This window comes from Elgaria multicarinata, chromosome 2, assembly GCF_023053635.1.
Source record: "Elgaria multicarinata webbii isolate HBS135686 ecotype San Diego chromosome 2, rElgMul1.1.pri, whole genome shotgun sequence".
Taxonomy (NCBI): Eukaryota; Metazoa; Chordata; class Lepidosauria; order Squamata; family Anguidae; genus Elgaria; species Elgaria multicarinata.
Genome location: NC_086172.1, coordinates 49,137,548 through 49,164,610, shown reverse-complemented (window position 1 = coordinate 49,164,610; position 27,063 = coordinate 49,137,548). Strand labels below are relative to the sequence as shown.

Here is a 27,063-nt window from a genome sequence, read left to right as displayed (position 1 = left end):
AATATTACAGACACACTTGTAAATAATTTCTGCAGACATTGTTACAACAGATTGTCTTGTGTTTATAAACTGGTGACTAGATGGGATGTGCTGAAGGCTATGTTACGAGCATGCACAGGCCATGCTTGCAATGTGCTTTTCTAATCGTATTTTTTTTAAGTTGTGTGTTGCCTCATTCGTATTTTATATATGTATTGTTTCAGCCCTTGGAAGAAGGCCTAAAAAAAAGAAAGAGGCTGAAATGCATCAGGCTTTTCTACAATAAATTTGTTCGTAGCATCCTGAGACTTTTCTGTCTTTTTGTGTTTATCTTGGATGCTCACCCGCCTTGTACCCTGAAGTGGAAGTTAGGGGGGGGGGGAAGCAAAAGAAGGGGCAAAAAGCAAGGCAAGGGGCAAAACTTCAAACTGGTATCCAGAAATGATAATTACTGATACATATAAATTGCCAGTGCATTTTGATTTAAAAAACAAAACAAAAACTTCAGGGTACTGGAAATTAATAATGTATAACCATGTGTAAAGTGCCTCCAGCTTTCTCTGGACTGCATCCAATACGTTCAACAACATCAAAAACATATTCATTTTTTCTATTAACTATTCTTAAACCTGGAAAAGAACAACGCCAATTAAACAAATGTATGGCCTTTGCCAATTTTTGCATTGTACAATTATCAATGGTTTACCTTCCTTTTTGCAAAAGTCAAATGCTTCCTGAAAGTTCAAGTTTTCTAGAACTGTGGAAAAACTGTAGCAATTGCTTTCAAATTTTATCCAAGGGACTTTTTTTTCATCACACAATCCTTTATATTCCATCGGTTTGCTCTCTGTAACAGAAGAAATAATTTGAGACTACTACATCATATGAATGTCAGTGCTACAATTACAGAGAAGGAATTCGTCTATCCTATTCCTTAGAGAGATTAACAAAATCTGGGAGGAGTGGGGCAATTCTCATCATGTGAATGTTTTACTCATGGAACTTCCCTCAAGAACCTTACAGCATGCTGGGGTCCCACATAAGAGCACTTACTAGTCATCACTGCAGCATTTTCGTTTTATTTGCTCACCCCCAGGCCAAAAAAATAGAGAGTGATAATAAGCAAACAAGCTGCACTTAACATAAGAACGTAACAAGAGCTGTGCTGGTTCAGATCAAAGGCCTGATTCTGTTCTCCAAGTGGCCAACCAGCTGCCTGTGGGAAACCTCCAAGTAGGACTTGAGTCCTCCCACTCACGTTGTCCGCCAAGTGGTACATAGAGACGTGGTGCCTCAGGTACAGCAGGTAATATATAGCCATCATGACTAGTAGTCATTTAGCTCCATCACATGAGCGGTTCATTGCACGCTTGTTGCTGAGCATGCACGGATTTTCGCAGGTTCCTCTCATGGCATCGTCTGCCTCCCGCGCACCTCCGGCCCCTTCTAGCCTTCTTTATGCCACAAAAAAACCACACCCCAGTAAGTCCGACTTAATTTTAAAGACAGAAGTTGCCGCTATCTCCTGCTGTGTGCAGGAGAAGCAGCAGGATCAAAACGGCCCACTGAGTGGGCCACATACAAGTTGTTTACTTCCTCTTTCAAAACAGGAAGTAATGAGGGACAAACACGCAGGCAGAGAAGTGACGGTAAGGAAACGATTTTCCTCTGTGTGATGATGCACATTGATAGCCTTAACCTCTATTAATTTGTCTAATCCCTTTTTAAAGATGTCTTAGTTGGTGGCCAATGCTATATCATTTGTATTTGGAGGCTTCTACTTCTCATTTGTATTTGGAGATAGTTATCTTCTTTCCTTAGGCAGATATGTTATAAATACATTTTGAGTATTTGTACCATAGGTGAAATATATCATATCATGGAGTGTTTGAACAAGGCATTTTCATAATTTAAATTTCTGCATTTAAAAAGATACTCAAAGGTTAGAATGGCCTAATTGCCAGGAGGGTTTTACTGTTTAAAACTAACAACCGACTTACTGGGTGAGTTGTGGCAAATTGCTCCATTCAAAAGTGTCTCACAGTCAGTACTTCTCCAGCGTCCACTTATATCAATGTAAACACAGTTTCCTGAAGTTTGTGATTCCTCATCTGTCCAGAATGTAAGAAAAGGCTTGGTACCATCTGACCACTCAAAGTTAAGACCATTCTGTCAAAAGAAGTATTTGATTAGCTCTTGCAGTTCATTAAGTATTTTTTAAATTTGTGATTGTTACCCTTTCTTACAAAGATACAGCCTCTTTCTTCCATGTTAGGATCCGAAACCAATAGTGGAGAAATCCCCTCTAAGCTATTTTCCCCAACCCTTTAATAAGTCACATCACTATTAGGAACATATGAGGCTGCTGTTCATGTAGTTGGCTGCAAGTTACCAGTTTCAGACAGGACTCTTTTCCAGATCTCCCTGGAAACACCAGGGATAGAATCTTTTGCATTAAAAGCATGTGCTCTACCACTGAGCTACAACCCTTTTCAATCCACATGTGCCTTCATCTTATACTGGTCATTTGTCTGTCCACTTCATCAGATGTGCTAACAAAGCTCTTCTTGGTGTTCCAGCAGTGGCCAAGGAACAGCTGGGCCATGAGAGAAGGCCTCTATGGCTACACCTTGATTATGGAACTCACTACCTTAGGACGTCTGCATGGGCCCATCTTTCCTTGCCTTCTACCATCTAACCCAAACATTTCCATTCTGACAGGCAGCTAACCTGCCAAATTGAGGGCTTTTAATGGTTAGGCTCCCTGTACTGTTGTTTTTTTAAAATTGTTTTTATCTGCTATATGTGTCTGTTTTACTTATTTATTTTGTTGTTGTTATTTAACTATACTGTTAATTTTTGACTGCTATTTTTTAGTGTTACTGTAAGTTGCCCTGAGTGCTGTGATTACAGTAGAAGGACAAAATGTCAACTCCTCTAAACAAAGAAAATATCAGAAGTTGTGAAAAGCTATATGACTCAGAGGCACAATATCAGAGCAGCATCCTCACACGACAGAAGTTACCCACTTTTCCCAGGAAAATTTCCTACACTTATTTAGAGCTAGGCGACATTCTACACTAGCAATAGGGGTTCGGTCCAAAATGGCATCCCTGTAAATATTGTCCTCGTTCTTGTTGTAATATCTTGGAGCAGTCCCCCTGTAATGGAGCACCACATACATATTGGGTCTCCCTGGCCTTGCTCCACGCCATAGGCTGCTGCTGGTGGAACTGGATAAACTCACAAAATAGTGACATCCAAGGATGCAGGAAATGCTGAATCAAGGGCAATAGACTGAAGGGTTAAGTAGGGCTGTTAACATGATCTTTTCAGCCTGGTAGTCAGTTCCCACCATTTTGGGTATCCAAACCCCAACAGCCCCTCTGAAATCTGAGCTCATTTCAACTGTACCTCCTTGTCTGTGCCCATGGGGTACAAGGTAACTGAAAAGGAGTCTTTTCCTTCATATGTTTTCTACATGTAGCAGAGATTCCAGCATCACAGAGTAGAGCCCCAATACAGCTTGCTTTAAGAACATTTGGTACTGTTTGATCCACATTTCTGGCTGTTACTGGACATCCTTCTTCCATTCCCTGCAATGGCAGCATATAGAATTCCCACAGCCAAACTACCCACCTACTGTGCAGTTTTGCTTGCTCTGTGCTAGAATACTGTCCACCACTGAGATAAACTTTATGTCCCAAGTTTTGTCTGCTAGGTGCAAAGACATTCTGTTTTCACACTTTTCTAATAATCAGTGTGCCTTGAGATACATGCGTACCTGGAATACTTCAAGCATTTGGGGAATGCACCTTGTACCCACCCATTTCTAGGGAGAAGTCTTTTCTGATGTATGCCTAATTTCAACTTCCTAGGTGTTCTTTGCCATTTGGGAGAACTCTTTTGAGTCCCCAAATTTGAGGGTGAAGCATACAAATGTCCTATTTCAGATTTTTCAGGTAAACTGGGTGTGTCTTGGACTAAACATGTACCACATTTCAGGACTCTGGCTCATTGGGAAATACTATAACTTTGATATTCGAGTGAGTGAGTAAGTGAGTGAGGCTTGTGAATATAGATATTGGGCTGGATCCAATATGGATGGAAGATCTATTTCCACCAGCAGGAGACTTTGTATCTGGAGGAGCATTTCCACTGGCTGAATGGAGTAGGTGATCTCTGTTGGTTCTTCCACTGGTGTGCAGTTCCTTATTTCTCTGGAGAGTTGAAGGAAAGGAACAAGGGAGAAGTGGCATTGGGGACTACAGAGAAAGGGGCAAATTGGCAAAAACTGCCCCCCCTGCCTTTCCACCACTGGGAATATTCAGGGATGTTCCAGTGGGTGTAGTAAAAACTTTGTATCCAACCCATAATTTTGAATTCCTACTAGCTATATGATCTAGTTATATTGCCTGGATTGACATCTTCATTGTGCACTCTTCTGTCCTGACATTCATTTCAATTGCTTCAATTCAGAAAGGGTTGAACTCTAATTGAGTTCTTGACTATATTTAAGTGCACTTGCTAAATTGTACCAAATAGACAAAGATTTTAAATACCTACATCTGAAGTGGAGAATCCAATCCAGTGAGCATAGTCCAGTCGATTTATAATTACAGTGAGGAAGGCTTGGTGATAGTGGTCTGTAATGCTGACCAATTCAGTCCCTTTTTCTTTGCAAGTTTTTAAAGCCGTGTACCAAGACATATTGCCACTGATTAATGTATATGTCCTGTTTGCATATTCTAAAGTATTTGGTACTGGAAACATCACTGAAGGGTCTATCACACGTCTGGATGTATCTGTGGCAAGAAGAAAATTTGAGGGGGGGGGGAATCAGAAGGCACTTGAAAAAACATTAAAAAATATGTCCAGTTTAGCATACATGGTTCAGAAATTAAAACTTTTGGAACAGGTACAGATGTTTCTGAAAGTAATAGAAGTACCAACTACTATATTAGTCTAGTAAACACAACAGAAAACAAAGGTGTAGGCATACTACTGTAAGTAAAACTATTACACTATTGGTTCAAAGTTCAGCCAAAGGAAGAACTAAACAGGAATGATAAAGGCCTATTATTATTATTATTATTATTATTATTATTATTATTATTATTATTATTGATTCCGCATTAGGAACTTGAAAACCTAAAAAACAGTACAGCTATTTAAACATTAAATTTTTTAATTCTGTTCTTCGAAAGTGGCATCCCTACTCCTGTGCATTTATTGTTAAAAAATCCACCCAGAAGCACAAAGGCTTTCCTTTGATTCTAAAGGCTCAAATGTCATCAGGCTGCAAAAGGCTCCATTTCTGCCCCTCCCTTTAAGTGCCCTTATGTGGCATCACGAGGATCAGAGTAATCTTCTAAAACATCCTCAATGGCAGCATAAATAGATTTGAACCAGAAATGGATTGTAGCACAATGAAGTCAGTTATTGCAGAGGTGTGGCCTTTCAGATGTTGTTTGACTACAACTCCCATCTTCTCCAGCCAACACTGGGTGATGGGAACTGTAGGCCAACAACATGTTGGGCCACATGTTCCCCACCCCAGACTTATGCTTTTGCACTGACAGTAGCACTCTTAAATACAGTATACACTCCACCCCCAGAATAGCACAGAACAGGCTGTAAGTACTCTTGAGAACCTGGGTCCAAAAGTTAATCTTATGCTTTGTTTTTAAATAGACTATCATAACAAAAAGCTTGTATTTTTCTGGTAGGAGAAAGCTCCAAAAGTACAATTTTCTAGGCAATGAAATGCTATGACTATCTCTCTCCTATGGGGCATTACTACTGGTAACCAAAAAAGGGCAAGCGTTAGCTTTGGTCTAGGTTGCCAGCTACTGTACAAAGATCAATGAGAAAGGAAAGAAAGCTCATATGATGAAGCTTGAGGTAGTCTCAGGAGACAGAAAGCACAAAAAGCTTAATCACCATTCTTAGCGGTAGGACTGCATTGTGCCAAAGCTCCCACTAGAAGTGACGTCTGTAGTGTTTCATTTCAAAGGAAGAGACTTGAGAGAGATATGAATGTAGGCCATGCTTGCCTTGCAATAATAGGTGTGATTATTTGTTAAATGACCTAAATTACTTTAGTAAACTTAACTCACACAGCAACTTATGACTCAGATGGTATCTTAAAATAGTTTTTGCTTGTCTTTTCTTTATAACAAGTCATTGCAAACAGAACAGGGAAAACTAAGGTTAAAAAGGTATATAAGGAAAAAGAAGAGGATCTATATTGGGCAGACCTATTAACCCTTATTTGTTTAGAATGTAAGCCCTGTGCATCCAACCTTACCTGTAAACTAGAGATCAGCACTTGGAAGCCCCAGGCTAAATCTGTTCCCTTGAAAAGTAACTCCACCCCAGTAGGCAATACAAAGGTGAGAGGAGAATGTGCAAAGAGACTGGCTAGCAGTCTACTTTGTATGATGGGTGGGGCCCCATCCCATTCTCCTCCATTTTAGCCTTTCCTCAACTGATAACCACGGTTATAAGCACTATGGGTAGAGGACACATTAATTATGTGTTCTGTGCAATATTGGGCACACCATTGGTGCTAAATAACTAATAAATAAATCCCACACACTGAGTCTCATCAAACAGGTGGATTTTCATGTTTCCCTACCGTCGCTATGGCCTCCTGCTGCTGTCCCACAATAGCGACAGTCTCTTTACACAGGGAAAGAAAGAGAAAGCAGCACCAACCACATCGCCCACTCTGAACATTAAGTGCTCACAATTCACAATTTCTTTTCCATGAAGGAGTGGAATGTTTTCTTCATTCCACTCTTTCATGGAAAAAGAATGGAATATAAATGTTTATAAAAACATATGTTTCATGCTGTATGGAACATTTCTCCAAATACTACTATGTATGCTTAGGAAACTATCTCTGCCATTAGTTTATGCATTCCCACGTATCTTTGCACTGCTCTTCAAATGAAGATTATATTGGTATAGATTACAAAAATAATTTCCATGGGATTCTGCTAACATACATATATTGCACCAGGAGTGAGGATTAGAATGTAAAAGCCTTATGTAGAAATGCTCCATATGTCCCAAGACATTGTCTGAAGTCATGTGAGGCAGCCACCTTGCTGAAGCTAAACAGGTCTGGGGCTGGACAGTGCTGGAAGGGGAGACCACCTGGGAACCACATGTTGCCACTTTGAGTTCCACAATGGAAGGTGGGATATAAATGCAATAATAAATAATTATGTAACAGCTCCATCCGATGAGCGTTTTATTGCACGCTCATTACTGGGCACTCACGGAGTTTGCTCAGGTCCCTCACAAGATGTCGTCTGCCTCCTGCATGCCTTCTGGCCTTCCTTTTGTGTCAAAAACCCCCTCATTAAGTCCGATGTATTTTTAAACATGGAATCGCTGCTCTTTCCTGCTGTGTGCAGGAGAAGCAGCGCCATTAGAACAGTGAACTCAATGGGCCTCGTGCTCATTGTGTACTTCCTCTTTTGAAAGAGGAAGTAACTAAGGAACGAAAATACAGGCAGAGAAGCGACGGTAGGGAGCTGTTTCCCACCCACCCTGCCCGGTGTGATGGAGCTTTAAGGGAGGATTCTGTGCATGCAATAAGTAGGGCATGTGAAGCCTTCCAAACTGGAATTGAAGAGAATGAAGTACAGCTGTTCAAGTGGAATACCTCTTGCTCTCCGAAACCCTGCAGAGTTTTGGGCCTAGGAAAGTTTGCTGAATGGATCATACAACATTAACACATCAGAAAGATGATAAAGCTTAGCATGTGTGTAGAAGAAAGCAAAAAATTCTTTACCTTGAGCTTTCTGACAGATAAACCCATAACTTTTTTCACAGTTTTCTAGGTACCATTTCCCCATCAAACTGAAACTAGGATTATTTAATATCAAAGTACACTGTGGAGCTTTTTCTTGTTTATCAGCACTGTAATTATGGCGAGTCTGAAATTAATACATTATAGTGGAAATCACTATGAGAAGCAATATACAGGGCCTTTTAAAGCCATTATTAATAAAAATTGTCATCAGATAAAATATATAGAAGGTAAATATACATAGAAGGTAAATATGACTTGCAACAAAATGTTGCAGTGTGGAGTGCTCTCTTCCATTCTCACTCCCCCCCTCCAGTTTTTTTGTTTCACCCAGCAACAGTCAGGCACTATTCTGTGGTCACTAAACACACTCAGTCCTCCCTGAACAGTTTGAGTTTCCCCTCCCCTTACTATTTCTTCTATCTAAACATATTTGTATACCTTTGCAAACTTTGTCATAAGTTTATTAGTATCAATGAATGGATGCCAATTGAAAACACAATATTAGGCAGGTTTGGCAGCTTCAAAGTTGTGATAAAAGCTTTTCAGGTGATTATCCCCAGCAAGTATGTGAAGGAATGTATAGATATCACTGAAATACATATATGCCACTCAATATGAAAGTAGTGACAGTGAAACTAAAGATGTCCCAGCAATCTCAGTGGGAGAGAGCTGAACTCTGTTGAAACAGATGAATGGCTGTCAGCATATAATGCACCGTTCTTTAATTACGGCTAAAATTAATTAGCATGTCCTACTTCCCCACTCAGGTGCCCTTCAGATGTGTCTGACCACAACTTCCAGAATCCCCAGCCAGTCATGCTGATTGGAAGTTGCTGGGAATTACGTGGAGGGCACCAGGTTTGGGAAGGCTGAATTAGTGTGTTAGCAGTCTTGTTAACTTTTTTTTTGGTTACATTTAGTAAGGGATGTAATTGCTATGGTAATTAATTTTTTGCAAATCTTCCGGTAAAAATTTCTACATAATATAACATTGAAATCAGATAAAATGTGCTTTAATGTTTTTCTTCAAGTATTTCAAGTCAAATTCTTGGACAAAAAATTATTAGGACAAAAAAACCCAACATGGGATACTTTCTTAGCTTTGTTGTCACTAAATACAGGTAAATAAACATGCAAATTTAGAACAATCTCTAGTGGTTTTCTGATGCACACTGAATTTTTTTGATGCAAACTTTCCTATGCCAATTAGCATAATTAGCATAGGACAATTTTCCAATTAATCCCCCCCCCCAAATCCACATCACTAAACTTTTGTGTGCATTGGTGGTCCTGTTTTGGCTACATAAGCCACAGCCTTGAACATCAACTAGAGAGGAAAGAGAAGATGTTGACCTTTTAGGGAGAGCAGCAGATATTCCAGTATTTAAATATGAAATTAAAAAGTTTCATGAAAGGATGTTTTCAAAGTGACTATAAAAGGTGGAGGGATCACACTCTACACTGCTTTAATTATGGCTGAAGGAGGGCTCTTAATGAAATCCACTAGCCCCACCCTTGACTCACAAATTTTAAGAAAATTGACTCCCCAGTTATAGAAAAGAAATGCCCCCCTATAGCAAAAAAGAGCCAATGTTAAAAACAAATCAAAACAAAACCCAGGCAAACAAGACTCATCATAAAACTACTTAAAGACTTGCCTGCATCACTTCTCCTGGAAACCAGTTGGAATATTCCACTCCCTGACCATTAACCCATTTCTCATCATCATTACTCTGCAGACCAATCCACACATTAGATTTATGACCAAACAAGTTCATTGTGATGAAAGCTAGAGAAGTAAACCATAATTTAGAAATAAATCACCTGTAGATAGATATATAAAACCATTCGAGAATTGCTATAGCATTGGTTAACTCATTAAAAACAACAACCAAAAAAGACAAAAAAGTTAATTTCTACTGAAGGCGTTACAGAAGTGAGTCTGCTGATGCAGCCAGTTGGAAATCCCAAAACATCATGTCCTGTCTGCCAATGTTTTGGCTGGGAAATTCTGTCTTCTCTTCCCTCTGGGCTCATCTGCCTCTTGTCCATGCTACAATAGAGGCTTACATCCTGATCTATGCATGTTTACTCAGATGCTAAGAACCACTGAAATATCTGGAGATGACTCATATATACCACTTCATAGAATTGTGACCACCCACCTCATGCTTTTCTTGGAAGGCAAAAGAGAAGCTGCTTTTGTGTCTTCCATTCTAGTTTGGTCCTCCACTAGTCCACTATGTTTGCAAAGTCGTTTGCTCTGACAGCAACCCAAATGACAAACGGCTTCCTTGTGAAGCCTAACTGCAACTGCTGAGGACCTGGGAGAAGGACACTCTCTTTGCAAAGTTGTTTGCTCTGGCTTCTCCTCCTTTTCCCTCCCAGACAAAATGTGAGTGGGGTGAAGGTTGTGATTCTATACATGGTTACATACGGGGTTTACTCCCCTGGGGTGGGCCCAGATGTTTTGGCCGACAAATCTCATTAAGCCCTTAGATAACATGGCCAATGGTGAGAGATGATGGGAGTTAACAGATCAAAGCATCTGGAGGGCCACAAGTTGCTGAGTCCAGAAGTAACACTGCGTAGACTCTGTATCACTCTCTTATGCTCTCTGGGTCCTTTCTTTTAGGCTGAAGAATGCTCTGATTGTATGGGCATTTCACCTCTAAAAGCAAAATATGAGATTGACTGAAAACCATGGGATTCAGATCTCACACCTTACCTAGTAAAGCACTGGACTGGTTATCACAGAATTTTGAAAAGTGTAATTCTTACCTGGTGTATTTTCTGCTCTTCTCATAGACAGAAGATTATTCAACATCAGGTTAGAACCAATGTGCTGAGAATGGAAAGCAGGGCTAAAGCCTTTTCCTGTGGGAGGTGGGAACTGACCTTGATCCATAAATTGATAAAGGCCACAGTAGATCACATGGCCATCTTTTAGCCATCTGAGGAGGTCTGACATGCAGGACAATTAATTTGCTCAGATGATGTTGGCTCTGGCAAATATGGATGAAGCTTACTTGCAGTGGTCTACTGCAGCTTTGCAGTCATTGACCCTGTTCAGATGACCTGCTAAACCATGGTGGTTAAGCATTTTTGAGATAAACATTATGGCTTACCGTGTTGTGTGAACCATGAGTTAACATGTCACGTGAACCATTCCTAACCGTGGTGGCTACATAACCATGATTTAAAGACACTCACTAACTATTAGCCGTAAAAGGGTTAGCGGCCTAATCATGGCTTAGCATGTCATCTGAACAAGCCCATTCTGGCCTAACAGCATCTTGTCAGAACTCATAGCAAGATAGCCTTTGATGTGATATGATTGGACTACATCCCTGGCCACTGGTCATGATATCTGGGCATAATGGAAGATGTAGTCCAAAGGCTCTAGAAGGCATCACATTGGGGAAGTCTGAGCTATGGGATGGTCAACCTTAGGCATTTTCAGGTCAGTTGTTACATCTTTGGATAAAGAATAAAACCTTTTGAAGGTAAATGTGGCAGGATTTAGATATGACTGCTCCCCCAATTCTTTTATGAACAGGGCTTCAAAAGATGCAGGGAAAGGAATAAAACTGCCAGTAGACTAAGCAGATGGAAAGGTATAGTCTACTCTTGTGGGCTTGGAAGGTTTGGAGTATAGTGCTGGGACATGGCCCTAGGGACAATGTGCTCAGTTGGAGCTTGACTACAGCCTTATCTAGCAACTTGGGACATGCTCTAGTGGAAAAGAAAACTTTCTTATAGTTGCATAAGGCTGTGCTTCATCTCTTCCTCTATTTCCTTTCTTCTTTGTCTGAAGCCGCAGAGCCCATATGTGACATAGAGTGGGTCTCCCAGAGAAATACAGGGGAACTGAAAGAAGTTAGTGTAATCAGAATGCTTTCCTCCAAAATGCAAGGCTGTGAGGGGGGGATCTACACTACTGCTTTTAAAGCGCTTTAAAGCACTTTGAAAACGTTTTTAAAACTGTATATGCAGTGTGTCCTGGGCCCCAACAGTTGCCAAAACTGTTATAAAGTGCTTTAAAGCGCTTTAAAGCAGTAGTGTAGATCCTGCCCTGCTTGAATGGCTCCTGACTTAACCTAGGGTGAGAGGTTTGCCACTCTGTGCAATAACAGGGGAGCATTTGAAAAGGTGTCCACCTAAGACACATCTTGTATTCCAGATTTTGTATTCTTATCAGGCTTAGAGTAAGTGTTGAAGGAATTAAGTGCCCCCTGCTTGTCTTTCTGCTGCTGTTTTGATATTGTCTGAAACCTTTATTTGCAGAGCTATTAAAGTCTTCATCAGAAACCTCATTGTCCTAGGCAGGAAGACAAGTAAGTATCAAAGGCAGGTCCCATCTTCTACAAAATGGGGTTAGCCCTGCTTTCCAGTCCCCAGAGGTGGGACTTTACCTCTTGTATGTGAGATGAGAAGATACAATTCTTTTGAAAACATTACTTTCTTAGAGATAATACATTTTATTTTGTCTGTCATTAAAAATCAAAGTACATCTGAAAGAGAAGATCTTTGACTCTAGCTAAATGTTGAACAATATTATTTTACAGCCATAGTAGAAAGCTGCATACATTTGAATCTAGGTTTTTTTGTCTGATTATTAATTACATTTATTAATTAATTATAATTATAATTAATTAATTAATTATGGTGGCGCCCCTCCTGTGAAATTCCCTGCCTCTGGAGGTCAGGCAGGCTCCAACCTTGTACTCCTTTCGGCGCCTCCTGAAAACAACTTTATTCCAAGAAGCCTTTCCTTAATATGCAGCCTTGAATCTGTTTTTGCTTCTTTTAAAATTTGTTTTAACTGTTTTATTCTGTTTTTATTTACATTTTATCTTGTACACCGCTCCGAAATTTTTCAATGCAGAGCGGTGTATAAATATTCTAAATAAATAAATAAATTTATGCAATTCTAGTCTTATATGGGCAGATCAAGTCCAACGGATATCTTCTGCAATGTAGAGATGCATAATAGAAAACCCCTCAATTAAGAGTTGAGAGAATCTTATTTAGGACCCTTTCACTTTTGCTGTAAACCAATGCTTCTGAAATAGCTATGGAGCCTTCAACACTATGAAACCTCACCCTTGGTTTTATTCAAAGTATCTTGGTTATCTGTTGATTATGCCTGTGATTCAGTTCATAAATTAAAACATTCAAAAGAGAATATCTTTACAGCATATTTACAAACTTGTATAATGGTTGTACCTTGTTCAACTTCATTTTCGATTGAAGCAAGTGATCCATCATGGCTATTGCAAAATGTCTGCGCAGAATGCCAGCTTTTCAGGTATTTTGGATCTTTTGAAATCTGCACTAGAAAGCACTGTTCACAGAAGGAAATAGTTATTTAACTGGAAATTTTAGGACGAGGCTTGTGATCACAAAAAGAAACCTAATGAAGACTCAGAACAATATTTTCATTACATACAGTATATAACAAGGAAAAATATTTGTTCATGGGCCTGAATTCTAAAAAGTACTGACAATCTAAATTAAGAGTGGGCTACAAGTTTATCTTGTAGAAGTTTATCTTTCATGAGCATAGAATAATATGTTGTATAGGATTTTCCAACATAAGAAATACTCACTTCAGAGGAGAATTTCCCCCCAGGAACACAGCAAAGGAAGAAAGGGTTAAATTCCAACTCCACACTTGCTGCAATCCCAATATTTATCAACTCTCCACCTCATCCAAGCAGATGAAATTTGCATTAAACCCCCCTCCTCATTGCACATTAAATGTAAAGATGCATTTAACCTCACTTGTATTTTGGCCCTGAATCAGCCAGATAGGATTTTAGTTGCATGACTGGACTAGAGTAAGTTTAGAAAGAATTAAGGAGTGAGTTAAGAAAGGACATGGAAACAAGTACAGACCACACACTTAAGCATGTTACTGGGGTGGGTGGGAATAAAGGTGACTAGGATGGTATTAAGAGAAAGCCACAGTTTTGTAAATATAAGGGAGGATTAAGCATGCTTGGAAAACGAAAACCATAAAAGGGATTAAAAAAGTGGACTGATGAGCAGCAATGCCCAGGGAAGCAGTTCTCCAGGGGAAAACCATCAGCAGCTGCTATGTGAAGACCATCAGGGGAGGAGAATTAAGGCAGGGAGGAAGGATTCTAATTCCCCTACCAACCCTACGGGTTTTCATACATTAAGAGGATCATGGGGGGAACGCATTTCCCTCCCGTAGCTTTGCCTCCTGCTTCTGTCCCACAACAGGGATGAACAGCTTCCTCTTTCTTCACACAGGGAAGAAAGAGGAAGCCAGCAGTGACCACGTGGCCTGTTCGGTAGGAGTTTTTACCACATTGATTCTCCTGTACACAGCAGGAAATGGCGGCAAGTTTCGTTACAGTCCCCACAATGGAATTTTCCAGGGTTTTTTTGTGATGGAAAAATGCACAGAAAGGAGTGGGAGACGGGCAGGAGGCATTGTGAAAAGGACCCACGAACATCCGTGAGTGATCTGTAATGAGTGTGCTATAAAACGCTTGTCTGATGACACTCTAAGCCGCCCTGAGAATGGTAGATTGGTTGTTCGCTCTCTAACCTGACAGACAATCGGGTGCTCTGAGGCTTTCTGTGGCTTGCTTCCCACCGCCCCCAGTCCTCTGCCAGCTCTGGCATGTATCCCAGGTGCCATTGGGACAGAACTCCTTTCTTCTGTCCCTACAACAGCACCCCTTCTGCAATTGGTCTGCTGGGCTTGGTGGCTCCCGCGAGAAACTACCCCCACCCCTGCATCAGATTGCCACATGGAATTAATTTTCTGAGCTCTTATGAAGGTGGTAACGCATTTGCATGCGTTCTCAGGATCTTGCAAGAGTGTGCAAGAACACCCGTCTGCTATTTAGCCCAGCATACCAATATCCCCCTCTTGCCAACGTCCTTGTCAATTTTATTCCCCACTTCAGCACTTTCCTTGCTAGCAAAGGGCTTTTTAAAAAATGGCTGCTCTGTTGATAAGAAGATCTTTGCAGACATCTTCCTACAAGTAAGATATGATATATATTCTTCTGATAAGAAATGTTTTGTATGAATGTAATAAAATATCGTATACAGAGCACTTTGTCCTCTTATCATAAATTTGAAAAATGCTTCAAACAATGAATGAATGAATGAATGAATAAATAAGTTTATTACGGTATAACAACCAGCACTCCAGCTTTAAACAATTTACATATGTACATAGGCCCCTGTGGCAATATGTCAATCTAATTTTATAATAAGAATATATGGTGTTCCTACCATGTTTTATAGTATGTATTTTAAATGTTTACAGCCCCCTGAAGAAGGCCTTGAAAAGGTACAGGCCAAAATGTGTTGGACTTTACAACCTACAACAAAAAGTTCAGCATCCCAAGAATTTGTTTCCTCCTTCTTTTCACTTCAGATGTTTTGGAGTACAACACCCAGAATTCCTGATCTCTGGCCCTGCTGGTTTTACATGATGGGAGCTGATGGGATGATGGGAAAAGCTTTTTTCCGAAAGCTTTTAAAACTTGATTTTGTTCTGACTTTATACTGTTAGTTTACCCTACCCTGTGCCTGCTTACCCTATCCTGTGCCTGTTTGCATTCTCTTCCCCTCCTTATTGTTTTATTATGATTTTATTAGAATGTAAGCCTATGCGGCAGGGTCTTGCTATTTACTGTTTTACTCTGTACAGCACCATGTACATTGATGGTGCTATATAGATAAATAAATAAATAAATAAATAAATAAATAATAATAATAATAATAATAAGCCCAAAACATCTGGAGGGCACCAGCTGGAGGAAGGCTGCTTTATAAGCCCGTATTGCTCTTCTGACCATAATTTATGAGGCAATATGTAAGAATGAGAGCTACTTTAATGGAACAACAACATCAACAATGTTTAGCAGCGAATTATCACATCTAGACAATAATGTGTGTCTTGACAGAGTTAGTGAGTAAAAGCCAGGAATAACTCTTGAGCCTTGCCCTGCCTTGCCTCAGAACAAAGGCTCACCTGAGATTATTTGAGCTTTCTTGGCTTCAGCTCCCCAACAGCCACTCTCAAAAGAAGCAGGAAGAGGCTGCTGGCAGGCTAGTTAAATGGCCTCATTAGAGGTTCTCAAGTCCTAACAAGTTGTGCTTTGTGCTTCTCAAGCCTGTTGTATTTTCTGCTGCTGCTCACTGCCCTGCTTTGCTGAACTCATGCCTCTTTTGTATCCCGTCATTGTGTCTGCGGTTTGCTTTCCCTTTTATCAGATTATGCCACCTATATCCTGGCTTGCCCCAAACAGTAAGGACTTTACTCCAAATAAGAAATCAGCCCTGCAGTGCTTATCTCTGTGATTGTGTTGTTCAATTAAATTATTGTTTTTGCATATTTTGTAAGAGTCACAAGGTAAAGATCTATTCCATCTACTCCAAGACCCAGAAAAGAAGAAATATAATTACACTTATAGTAGAAGGGGAAAGAAAGTTCCAGGAACACTAAATCACAAATATAAGGAAATATAATCAAAACTTGAGAGGCTTCTAACTTGTTCCCTTTTGTCTAGTTCATTCTTTCATTAGCTGAAACAATCATATCTTGGCCTAATATGTCTCTTGCACTCAGATGCATCTGCTTCACTTCTGCCTTCATGTGAGCCAGGAGTTGGTGCATGAAACTGTTGTTAACTAGTCTTCCATTATATCCAAATTTAGAAACTAAGCTTAAAGGTTTTCAACAAAGCCAGGATATTATACCATAGTTTAAAGTTGGTTTAATATCCTGGCTTGTTGGGAAGGCATTAACTATATTTTCCCAATTTAGACATAATGGGAAACTCTAGTTAATTTCAGCTTCATGGCAAAGTGATTGCATGTAGATGCATCAGACTCATTACTATCTCAGGCTATTAAGCAGAAATAGTATTGTCTGAATACAGCCAATGGTACAAACTCAGCAATTCCCATCATTCAAGATTCTAATGCTGCTCCTTATTCAGTAAATCTAGAATCCTGCATTATTGTTCATCGTTATTAGTTGCCATATAGTACCTAGTGAGCTCTGTCCCCGCCACCAGATTGGATTGTTAAGGTTGGTGGTTCACAAGGGGGAAATCGCATTTGCTTACCATCGCTTCTCTGCTTGCGTGTTTGTTCCTCATTACTTCCACTTTTGAAAGAGGAAGGAAACAACTTGCATGTGGCACATTCAGTGGTCCATTTTAATCCCGCTGCTTCTCCTGAACACAGCAGGAAATAGCAGCAAGTTCTGTCTCAAAAACAATTCAGATTTACTGGGGTCTTTTTTTGTCATGCGAAGAAGGCTAGAAGGGGGCGGGAGGCACACAGGATGCAGGCGATGTTGTGAATAGGACCTGTGAAAATCCGTGAATGCCCAGCAATGAGCACACAATAAAATGCTTGTTTAATGATGCCCTATGTCTCCAACTACCTGACATATTCCCAATATTTGTCTTCCTTGTGACCCAAGTCAGATTTTCCTATAAATTCATGGAACATATTTGTTTTTTTAATACATGTTTTCATATACTCTAGATCGTGTAAAAACAAAACAAAAGAACAAGTAAGGAAGTACCTTGAATGCAAAGTACAGCCATCCTTTCGGACACATTCCATGATGATTCTCCTCTTTTGGTATTTCTCTCTCAACAGTCCATATCTTTTTACGTTTGCAGATACAAGGCAGAGAAAGGGTACAATTTGTAAAGCCCCAAAGACCTAAGAAATACAATTATTTAATTGTTAATAAAACTTAAATTGCTATGTAAATACAGATCTAACAACACTGGGCATTAATTGACATTTTGTATTTCATTAAATATGTTATAATTTATAACATAATTTTGAGGCATATGTTTACGTCAGAAGAGCAGCACACCTGTGGAGACCTAGCTTATTTAATCAAGCTACCCCAACATAACATTCTATGATAATACAACACTAATAACCCAAGCATTTGTTGTAAACTCAGTGTGAAGCACAGCAAGTTTGACTTTGTTCTAGCATTCTCTTTCTTGCAGCTGGTAATTACAAAAGTACAAGTGTAACTTCTCCAAGTGTGAGGACTGGATTTCCATCAATGAAGGAACAACTTGGTAGGAATTCACTTCAAAGAAGTAGAGAAGTGGAAAGCAACAAATTGGAAAAGGGCATTTCATATTGCGCAAAGTATTTTGGAATGTTAGCCTGCGCTACTTGTATTAATGTTGCGGTTCTTCCAGGGTGCTGTGTGGATGAGCAGTAACCAATGTGGGAATCAAATCAGTTGCCATATAGTACCTGGTGAGCTCTGTCCCTGCCACCAAATTGGATTGTTAAGACTGTATCCAACAGTGTCAGTGAAATGGATACAACTGGCAGAATAGATTCCTTTTCCCTTTTGAAGTTCTTCATGCAGCCCTGCAAATCTGCTCCCAAGGGTTGGGGGACCCTCCTGAGTAGATTTAGAAGGGGTACAGGGCATTGAAAGGGAAGGAGAGAAGGACAGGTTGCTTACTGCCACTTGTGAGTTGAGGTGGCTTTCCTGCTCAGGTGGTCCACCAAATCATTGTCTCATCCTGCAATGTGAACTGCCATTACAGATCTTCGAGAGTTCAGATTTTCGAGAGTAGACTTCCTGGAAGTCCCTACAATAAGCCAATCATCTGTATAATAGTGAACATGGGCACCAAGCTGTCTCTGGTAAGCACAGACTACTGCCATACACTTTGTAAAGACGCCTGGAGCCATCGACAGCCCAAAGGGAAGGATTCTGAATTGGAAGGGAAGAGTGCTGATGGTGAACCAAAGGTATTGTTGGCTCCTCTTGTGAATATCGATATGGAAATATGCATCCTTTAAGTCAATGGAGGCAAACCACGCATCTTCAGTCAGTAATGGCAGGGTTGTAGCCAACAACACCATTTGAAATTTCTTCGTGGTGATGAAATTGTTGACATCTCGAAGTTACAAGATGGGACGTAACCCTCCGTCATTCTTTGGTACTGCAAAGTACCGGGAGTAAAAACTGAGGTGTTGCTGGTTGGTAAGGACCAGTATCAAGCCCCCTTCTGCAAGAGGGAAGTCGCTTCCTCCTCCAATGGTATCGAAGAAGTTATGGATTGGAGGATGCCAGGCGGAGAGTTGAATTTGATATGGTATGCCTTGGCGATTATAGTGAGAACCCATGAGTCTGATGTTATCCGGTTCCACGCTGGTAGGTATAGGGCCAGGAGAGTGTTGGAAGTTAAACTCTCTTCCGAGATAAGCAGAGTTGGAAGCGTCTCTCAGCATAGAATACAGCAAAGACACAAATGAGGCTCAGGATTCTTTGTTTAAGTTAAAACAAAGCCTTTACTGGCATAGAAGTTCAGTTGAATAAATCAGTTACAGCATCACAAGTATACTCACAACGATCATATTAGTTACACAGCATCAGCATTACAGATGAGGTAAAGGTGGAGGTGGTAAGCAATCATGCACAAAACACAGTTACATATATAGGGCAAAAATTGTACAGTCATCCCAGCCACTAATTGACTAATTGAAAAATCATCTCTGCCAATAATTCAATAATTGTCCAGCTGTGGCCTTGACATTTAGAAAACACACTTCTTCATATTTCTTCATGCCACTAGGCACTTCTAAAACAATGGAATAAAGTAAAACCAGATCCATTCCAGGATCCAACAGAGAGAACCAAATGGGATGCCATTGAAAAACTGCTTGGATGACAAGGGAGGGAGTCAAAGCTGACACTTGTCACCAGCCTTGTGCTTTTGGCATTGAGGTCTGAACTGTGATGATGAGTACTGATGTTTCAGCTGGGTGTGCTGTTGTTGCTGTTGTCTGAACACAGGTCGGTCACCTTGGTATCAAGAGTAGGTAGATGCTGCCTGTCAGTCACCACCACCTGGGTTTGAATTGCTTCCATCTGGAAAATCTGTGCTAACTCTGTTTGGTCCTCACTGAGGTGGCCGCGCAGTGGTCCTATTTCCTCCCAAAGAAAGAGTTGATACCTGGCCATAGTAGCCTGGTAAAAAGAACAGATGAGATGAAGAGGAAAAATGGAGATTGAATGAGAAAAGGAGACTCAGTTATCTTTTAAATACAGTCCAAAGACGAACGCATTCCAGATGATGCAGCTGCGATGGTGGTTGAAGAAAAATGGAGGGATCAGGCAGGAACCCTCCAGGCATGCACAGTCACTCGAGGGGAAGAGTTCCTGCCAAATTCTCAGCTATGGAAACTTCCTGAAGTGAGGCTCCACACAGGCGCAAAGCCCACACGTGTGATGCACAGAGACCACAATGCAGAAACAGGTGATGCTGGATGGAACCCTAAATATCCTATTGAAGTAATATTTCTTGTCATGCTACCGTTAGAATGGTAATAAGGCAATCTGACATCTTTGGTGGAATGTCATTTTGATAATACTTTGGGTGTGTGTGTTAAACTACACAGTATATTAAATGTAGAATGTGAAGGTGATTGTAGTCTTTTCCTTTACTTTTGCATTGGGGCATGGAGTCCAGATCTGGCTCAGGACTACCACATGATTGCTATTAGAATGATACAAAAAGGCAGAGATGTTTTTGCCTAGAATAGATGCAAGCTGTTTTTATCAAAAGTTTCATAAATCATAAAGAATGTAATGTAACACAAAATATAAAATACACCTGTTTTGGAAGAAATAAAACCACATTGTCCTCCCTGAGCATGGTTAGGTCTCTCTTCACCTCCTTCCCAGTTCTGATATAATACTGGTGAGCCATCTATCCATCTGCAAAAAAGTGAAAGTATTTAGTTACTGGAAATGACAGCTGAAACTCTTTATTCTAGGGCCATTGCAGGGACCTGAGAGCACATAATGCAGCCACCTTGCTGAAGCTATGCAGATCTGGATCGGGTCATTGTCTGGATGGGAGATCACCTATTTAAACACTCATGTATGGGATAGAAAATGTTAACTATAATTACATTAAATGGGAAATTATAAATATAATGAGTATTCTACAATAGTTACTTGGGCGTCATTGGGTCCGTTAATTAATAAATGGATTAAGGATTAAGACAATGATTTCCATGTCAAAAATTACAGAAATATTAATGAGTGGTCACCCATCAAGTCTCTAATCATATGCACATTTCCTGGGAGTAAGCTCTATTGAATATAGTGGGACCTGGATGGACAGGATTGCACTATAAAAGTGTAAAAATGAGAGACAGGATCAGAGGAGCCAAACTTAACATTTAATGAAGCTGTAATGAACTATCAATATACTTCTATTGTACTATAATTTTTCTGTAAGTTCAGAAATATATAAATAATATAAATGACAGAACAAATCTTCACTAAAAGGCTACTCTTAGAATAGACATATAGCCTATTAAGGGGTTTAGATGAATTCCCTTCTTTGCCAGAAAAAAATTATAAGAGAAACCTATTACAGTAATATCCTTTGGTTTATAAATATGACTGTATGGGATATGCCTTGAAATTATTGACTTTCATGTCAAACTGAAAGTTAATTTGTAAGTTTGGCCTTGGAAAATCAATGTCTATGACAATACATTCTTACCGAAATCCTTCACTAGATACTCTTGAATGCAGTGCAATCCACCAATTGTTATAAGATTTTGATATCTGTAAAATATTTTTTAAAAATGTTATGTGAATATTAAGTTGCATGTTTGCATTTGACTATCTTTAAATGGCTCCTGTGTTGTTTATATGGATTGATCTGTATAAACAACACAAGGCAAGAATAAGAAAATGGTAAAAAGAACAGCAGAAATTATATAGTACTGTTAGGATAATCATATGCATGTCTACTCTGATATAAGTCCCAATGAATTCAATGGGACCTACTCTCAGGTAAGTATGAATAGGACTGCAGCCCGAATATGACTGTTTATGCCATTAAGGGCGCAATCCTATGACTTACGAACTCAGAGGCTTATGAGCATCCAGTGCAGAAAGGGAGGAATGTTGGAGGAAATCGTTGCCTCCCGCTCTTCATTTTTGCTAGATGGGCTTGTCTCTGTTATCAATTTGCCAATCTCATTAAGCAGTTGAACCACCATTTCTTTCCTCTGTCTTTTATTTATTTATTACATTTCTATACCGCCCAATAGCCGGAGCTCTCTGGGTGGTTCACAAACTTTTACTATGCACATACCTGAAGAAAGCTTTTTTGTTGCTTTTAGCATTCCTCACTAGCCTCAGCTCATTCTCAGCTTTAGCCTTCCTGATGCCATTCCTGTACTTCTGTGCTACTTGTCTGTACTCTTCTTTCGTAGCCTGGCCTTCCTTCCACTTCCTATATGTGTCCGTGTTTGTTTTCAGGTCATCTCTAACCTTTTTGTGGAGCCACATTGGTCTCTTCTGTTGTCTTCTATCTTTTCTGTAGTTGGAATTATTTGTAATTGTGCCTTTAAAATTTCTTTGTAAAAAAAACTCCCACCCATCTTAGACTCCTTTTCTTATTAGGGTCACTTGCCATAGTTCTGAGTTTATTAAAATCAGCTTTCCTAAAATCCAGAGTATGTGTATGGCTACACTCAGCTTTTGCTTCCTTTATAATCAAGAACTCAAGTATGACGTGGTCACTTTCCTCCAGAGTTCCTGTAATTGCCACTTTATCCACGAAGTCATTCCATTGGCCAGTATCAGGATAGCCGATCCTCTAATTCCTTCCTCCACTTTCTGTAGGAGAAAGTTATCAGTCACACATGTCAGGAATTTCTTGGAGGGCCACTTTTGGCAGAATTTGTCTCCCAACAGATATCGGGGTAATTGAAGTCCCCCATTACTACATCACACTTCTTTGAAATACTGGCAATTTGCTTTTCAAAAGTTTCATCCCCGTCTTCTCCTTGATTGGGTGGTCAGCAGCAGACTCTATCATGCTCCTTTTATTCCTTGCCCCATTAATTTTAATCCAGATGCTCTTGATGGGGCTACCAGGCTCATCCTCCTGTATGTCTGTGCAAGGATAAGTATTTTTAACATATAGTGTGACTCCGCCTCCCTTCAGTTCTTTTTGAACAAATTATACCCTTCAATTGCTGTATTTCACTCATGGGAGTCATCCCATCTCTATCAAGTCATATTTGCTTTCAGGTATTAAGAGTTCAAGTTCATTCTGTTTGTTTCCCATATTCTGGGCATTAGTATATAGACATCGAAGACCATGTGCTTTACAGTCTAGCTTCTTTCCTATATTATTGTGAAGACAATTTGGGGGTGCCATTAGAGCTGTTCTCTCTGTTATGGTTCAAAAGCCTTCATCTATTGTTGCCTCCAAGTTTATGTCTCCCTCTCCCATAGGATTCAGTTTAAAGCCCTCCCGATGAAGTTCTTCATGTTGTGGCCAAACACATTCTTCCCAGCCCTTGTGAGGTACAACCCATCCCTTGTCAGCAGTCCATCTTCCAAGTAGCATACCCCATAGTCCCAGAATCCGAATCTCTCACGTTGGCACTACCTTCATAGCCAGTCGTTCACCTGAAGTATTTTTCTTTCCTTTTGTATTCCTCTTCCAAGAACTGGGAGGATGGATGAGAAAACTATCTGGGCCCCAAAGTTCTTGAATTTCCTTCCCAAAGCTTCAAAGTCTAATGTGATTTCTTTGTAGCTCCACTTGGCAATATCATTTGTTCCCACGTGGATGAGAAGTAAAGGATATGTGTCAGTGGGCTTTATGAGCTTTGGTAACCCTTCAGTCTCTAATCTGTGCTCCAGGGAGACAGCATACCTGGCGAGTCCATGGGTCTTCGCAACATACTTGAGTTTCAATCCCACACAGCAGGGAGTCTCTCACAATGACTACTCTTCTCTTCTCGTTGTTGTAGGCCTTGGTATTGTTGCCTCTGCTCAACTGACTTTCTACGTCGTGCTCAGTGCTGCACGGGGTCCCCTGTAATTCATCCTCTCCAGACTGTCCTCCAGTCTCATCTTCCAGTACCTGAATGCGGATAACAGCAGTTCCACTGGTGCAGAGTGTCTTCTACTTCTTCTGCTCCTAACTATCACCCCTCTCCAGGCAGTTTCCTCTTCATTGGTTTTCCTCGCCTCAGCATTCCCCACTTCTGTTTCAACTTGCTGTTGGTCTTCCACCTTCTGCGCTTCTCTCTGCTGTTGAAGTTCCACTGTTCTGTCTAAGAACTCTTCATCTTCTCTTATTCCTTACTTATCATAGAGTGTTATTATTGACACTCGTCGCTCAAGTACACTCACTTTTTGTTCTAATAGTGCAACTAGTTGCACATGTACCCCATGTTGCTCTATAGTACAGGAATTGCATGAGAAGCACTTTAAAAATGTAGATATGGTAGCACTGGAGTAGCAAAAACTACTAGGTGACATGAATGCAAGACAAGGAGTTAAATCTCCTTTGAAAGCATTTCTAAAAATATAATGGGAGAAAGATAGTTGCAGAAGGACAGCCTCTGGGACAGGGGCTGGGTCAATAGCAAGAAACAGTGTCCTTTTAAAATATATATATATATATATATATATATATATATATATATATATATACTGTATTTGTTTTGCAGGTTATGTTCTGCCAAACATCTCTGCTAGGCTCTCAGATGGCTTATGGCCGTGGTGGCCGACATAAAGCCCATGTGCCGCAAGCCTCACATTGGCCTCTGTTGAGAACCTGATGCTCTCCCCCACCCAAATAGGTGATAAGCCAGCGAAAGACAGCAGCAAATCGTTGTGGAGAGTTAGAAGCGAAAAAGGGAAATGGTTTTCAAGCTGCATTTGTCGCTTCTAATCCTTTGTAGCAGTTTGTTGCCAGAATTCGGCAGCAAACCACCCTTTTCTTTTGGGGGTGGGGGGAGTGTTGCCACAGTGCCAGATTTTAGCAGTGCAGCAGCAGCAGGAGTCTGGCCCAGAAGCAGGCTTAGGGTATGATAAAACTAACAATAAAACACCAATATCAAGTTAAAATGAACTGAAACCAACACTAATATCAAACAACAATAAAAAGACTAATATCAAATTTAAAATACGCACTACAAAAATAAACATAGTGGTAAACTGGCTACGTAGTAACGACAGAGCCGAGTCATTAACTTGGCTGAGTCTTTGGGGAGCAAAGAAGCTAATTTCATGCTATAGGGGTGGGAATGAGATAATATGTGAATGTATAATTCTTTTTCCCCTTAAGGATTTTTTAACACATGATTCCTAAGCTTTAAAAAAAAAAAAGAAAAGGGAGGGGGAAGAATTGCTGTTTCCTGAAAATGTAGAAAAAGAATTTGTGTGTCACCTTTTTTATTCTGTTTTGAATAAATTCTTGTTCTTTAGAGGAATGTATTGTTGCTATATCACCACGGAACCAACCGCAAACAAATTGGAAAGTAGGCCAGTCTGAGGCACTGTCATAAAAAAGGTACTCTGCTCCTTGATAATAAAACCATGATGGCTCTAAAAACCAAGTTAAAAATAATGTCTATGGTTAATACAGTTTTGTTGCTATTGAACTTTATCATAGAACTAATACAACTGTTATGAAACTTAAGTTATTTATATACTAAACAACATTCTCCTTTTCCTTTGAAATTCTTGCGTTTACAGAACTGGAGATGTTTACTGAAAAGGCCCTACTCCATAAATGCTTCATTCAGTATATGTTTCCTTATAGCCAAGGTGGGGAACCTGTGGCCCTCCAGATATGGTTTGACTACAACTCCCACCATTCTCAATCACTGGCTATGCTACCTGTAGTTGATGGGAGTTGCAGTCCAACATCTGGAGAGCCACAGGTTTCCTATCCATGCCTTATAACGACCCATAGCGACTCCCATGTATTTGTTTCTCATTGTAAAGAGCAATGAGAAGTACAATAAAGGCATGATCTACACAGTCCAATGACCTTACATCCTACTGATAATGTAATTGATTTCAATGGGGAAGTTATTGATATGCTTAATTTTCTCCCACTGAAATCTGTGGAATTAAATGTGCTCAGCTTAGTTTGGCTGTATCATGCCCTAAATATATCATGTGCTGAAGACAATGTAACTTCTTCTTTCAGTGAATTTTGACATGTTGAGCCCAGTCTTGTAGAAGCTTTGACACCTGTCCAGATTGTGACCCTAACAAAGTCTTAGCCCAACTAGTTCTGGAACATTTTCCCAGCTGTTGCATTCTAGTATATCTAGTAGTCTACATTTCCAACCAGTGAAACATAAATATGAGTAATTGCAATTTCTCACAATTTGTCTTACAATAACCTTGCTCTCATGTTCTTCCTCTCCACTTGTTGTCTTCTTCCATGGTTGACCTGGTTGTTGTATTGCTGTTATTATAATATCGCTTATCTTGCCCTGTTGTGTTATTGACTATGCTATGTTTTTTAAAATAGTCATGTGAACTGTCAAGGCTAAGATCCTCAAACTAGTTACTAGTATATACTTCCCTTGGGGATTGATGATTAAAGGAAATACTTCATCATACATGGGGCTGGAAAGAAGGAAGGAAAGAAGCAAGCAAGAAAGAAGAGCCAGAGAAAGGCGGGAGGGGAGAGAAAGAGGATCATCAGATTGTGGGAGGGGGGGAGAAATTGTGTTTCCCTATCGTTGCTTTGCCTTCTGCTTCTGCTCCACAATAGGGATGGGCAGCTTCCTCTTTCTTCACACAGGGAAGAAAGAGGAAGCTAACAACAACCACATGGCCCATTCAGTAGGTGATTTTATCCCGCTGCTTCTCCTGCACACAGCAGGAAATGGCGGCATGTTTCACTACAGCCAAAACATTGGATTTTCTGGGTCTTATTCTGTGATGGAAAAAAAAGTGGAAGGAGCGGAAGACATGTGGGAGGATCACTGTGTTGTCAAAATGTCCTACGAAGAGCCGTGAGTTGCAAGCGTGTGATAAAATGCTCATCTGAAGAAGCTCAAAGAGAGAGAGAGAGGATCCAGAGAGAAGGAAGAGAGAGCGAGAGGGGAAGCCAAAATGAGTTGCACACACACAGGGTAACAGATTCATACACACACACAAACACAGACAAGTGGGTCACTCCCATGGTTTTTGTGATCGGTCTTCCACCTCCTTAAAGCAGCTAATTTGTGGTGGTAGCCAAGGCACTTCTTCAAAATTTCACTATGTACCCATAGTGCCGCCCCATCCACCCAAATTGGAGAACCCTGCCTTAACTTTGTTACCTTCCAAACTCTTTTCGTTTACCTATAGTCATACCTCTACAGGACTTAATTAGAACTTTAGTTTGGGTTAGAAGTAGGAT

The 27,063-nt window shown here is 40.2% G+C and overlaps 1 protein-coding gene across 1 annotated transcript in view; it reads right to left on the bottom strand.

Annotated features, from left to right (window-relative positions):
• PLA2R1 (phospholipase A2 receptor 1) overlaps window positions 1–27,063 on the bottom strand; it is a 73,082-nt gene that overhangs the window by 6,455 nt on the left and 39,564 nt on the right. Inside the window, exons 17-26 of the mRNA XM_063116489.1 lie at window positions 25,087–25,244; window positions 21,385–21,449; window positions 20,482–20,585; window positions 17,400–17,542; window positions 13,037–13,154; window positions 9,466–9,596; window positions 7,787–7,931; window positions 4,546–4,784; window positions 1,980–2,148; window positions 686–826 (exon numbers count right to left, since the gene is read on the bottom strand). Of these exons, the coding sequence (XP_062972559.1) occupies window positions 686–826; window positions 1,980–2,148; window positions 4,546–4,784; window positions 7,787–7,931; window positions 9,466–9,596; window positions 13,037–13,154; window positions 17,400–17,542; window positions 20,482–20,585; window positions 21,385–21,449; window positions 25,087–25,244 (1,413 nt within the window). The remainder of the gene's footprint in view (window positions 1–685; window positions 827–1,979; window positions 2,149–4,545; window positions 4,785–7,786; window positions 7,932–9,465; window positions 9,597–13,036; window positions 13,155–17,399; window positions 17,543–20,481; window positions 20,586–21,384; window positions 21,450–25,086; window positions 25,245–27,063) is intronic.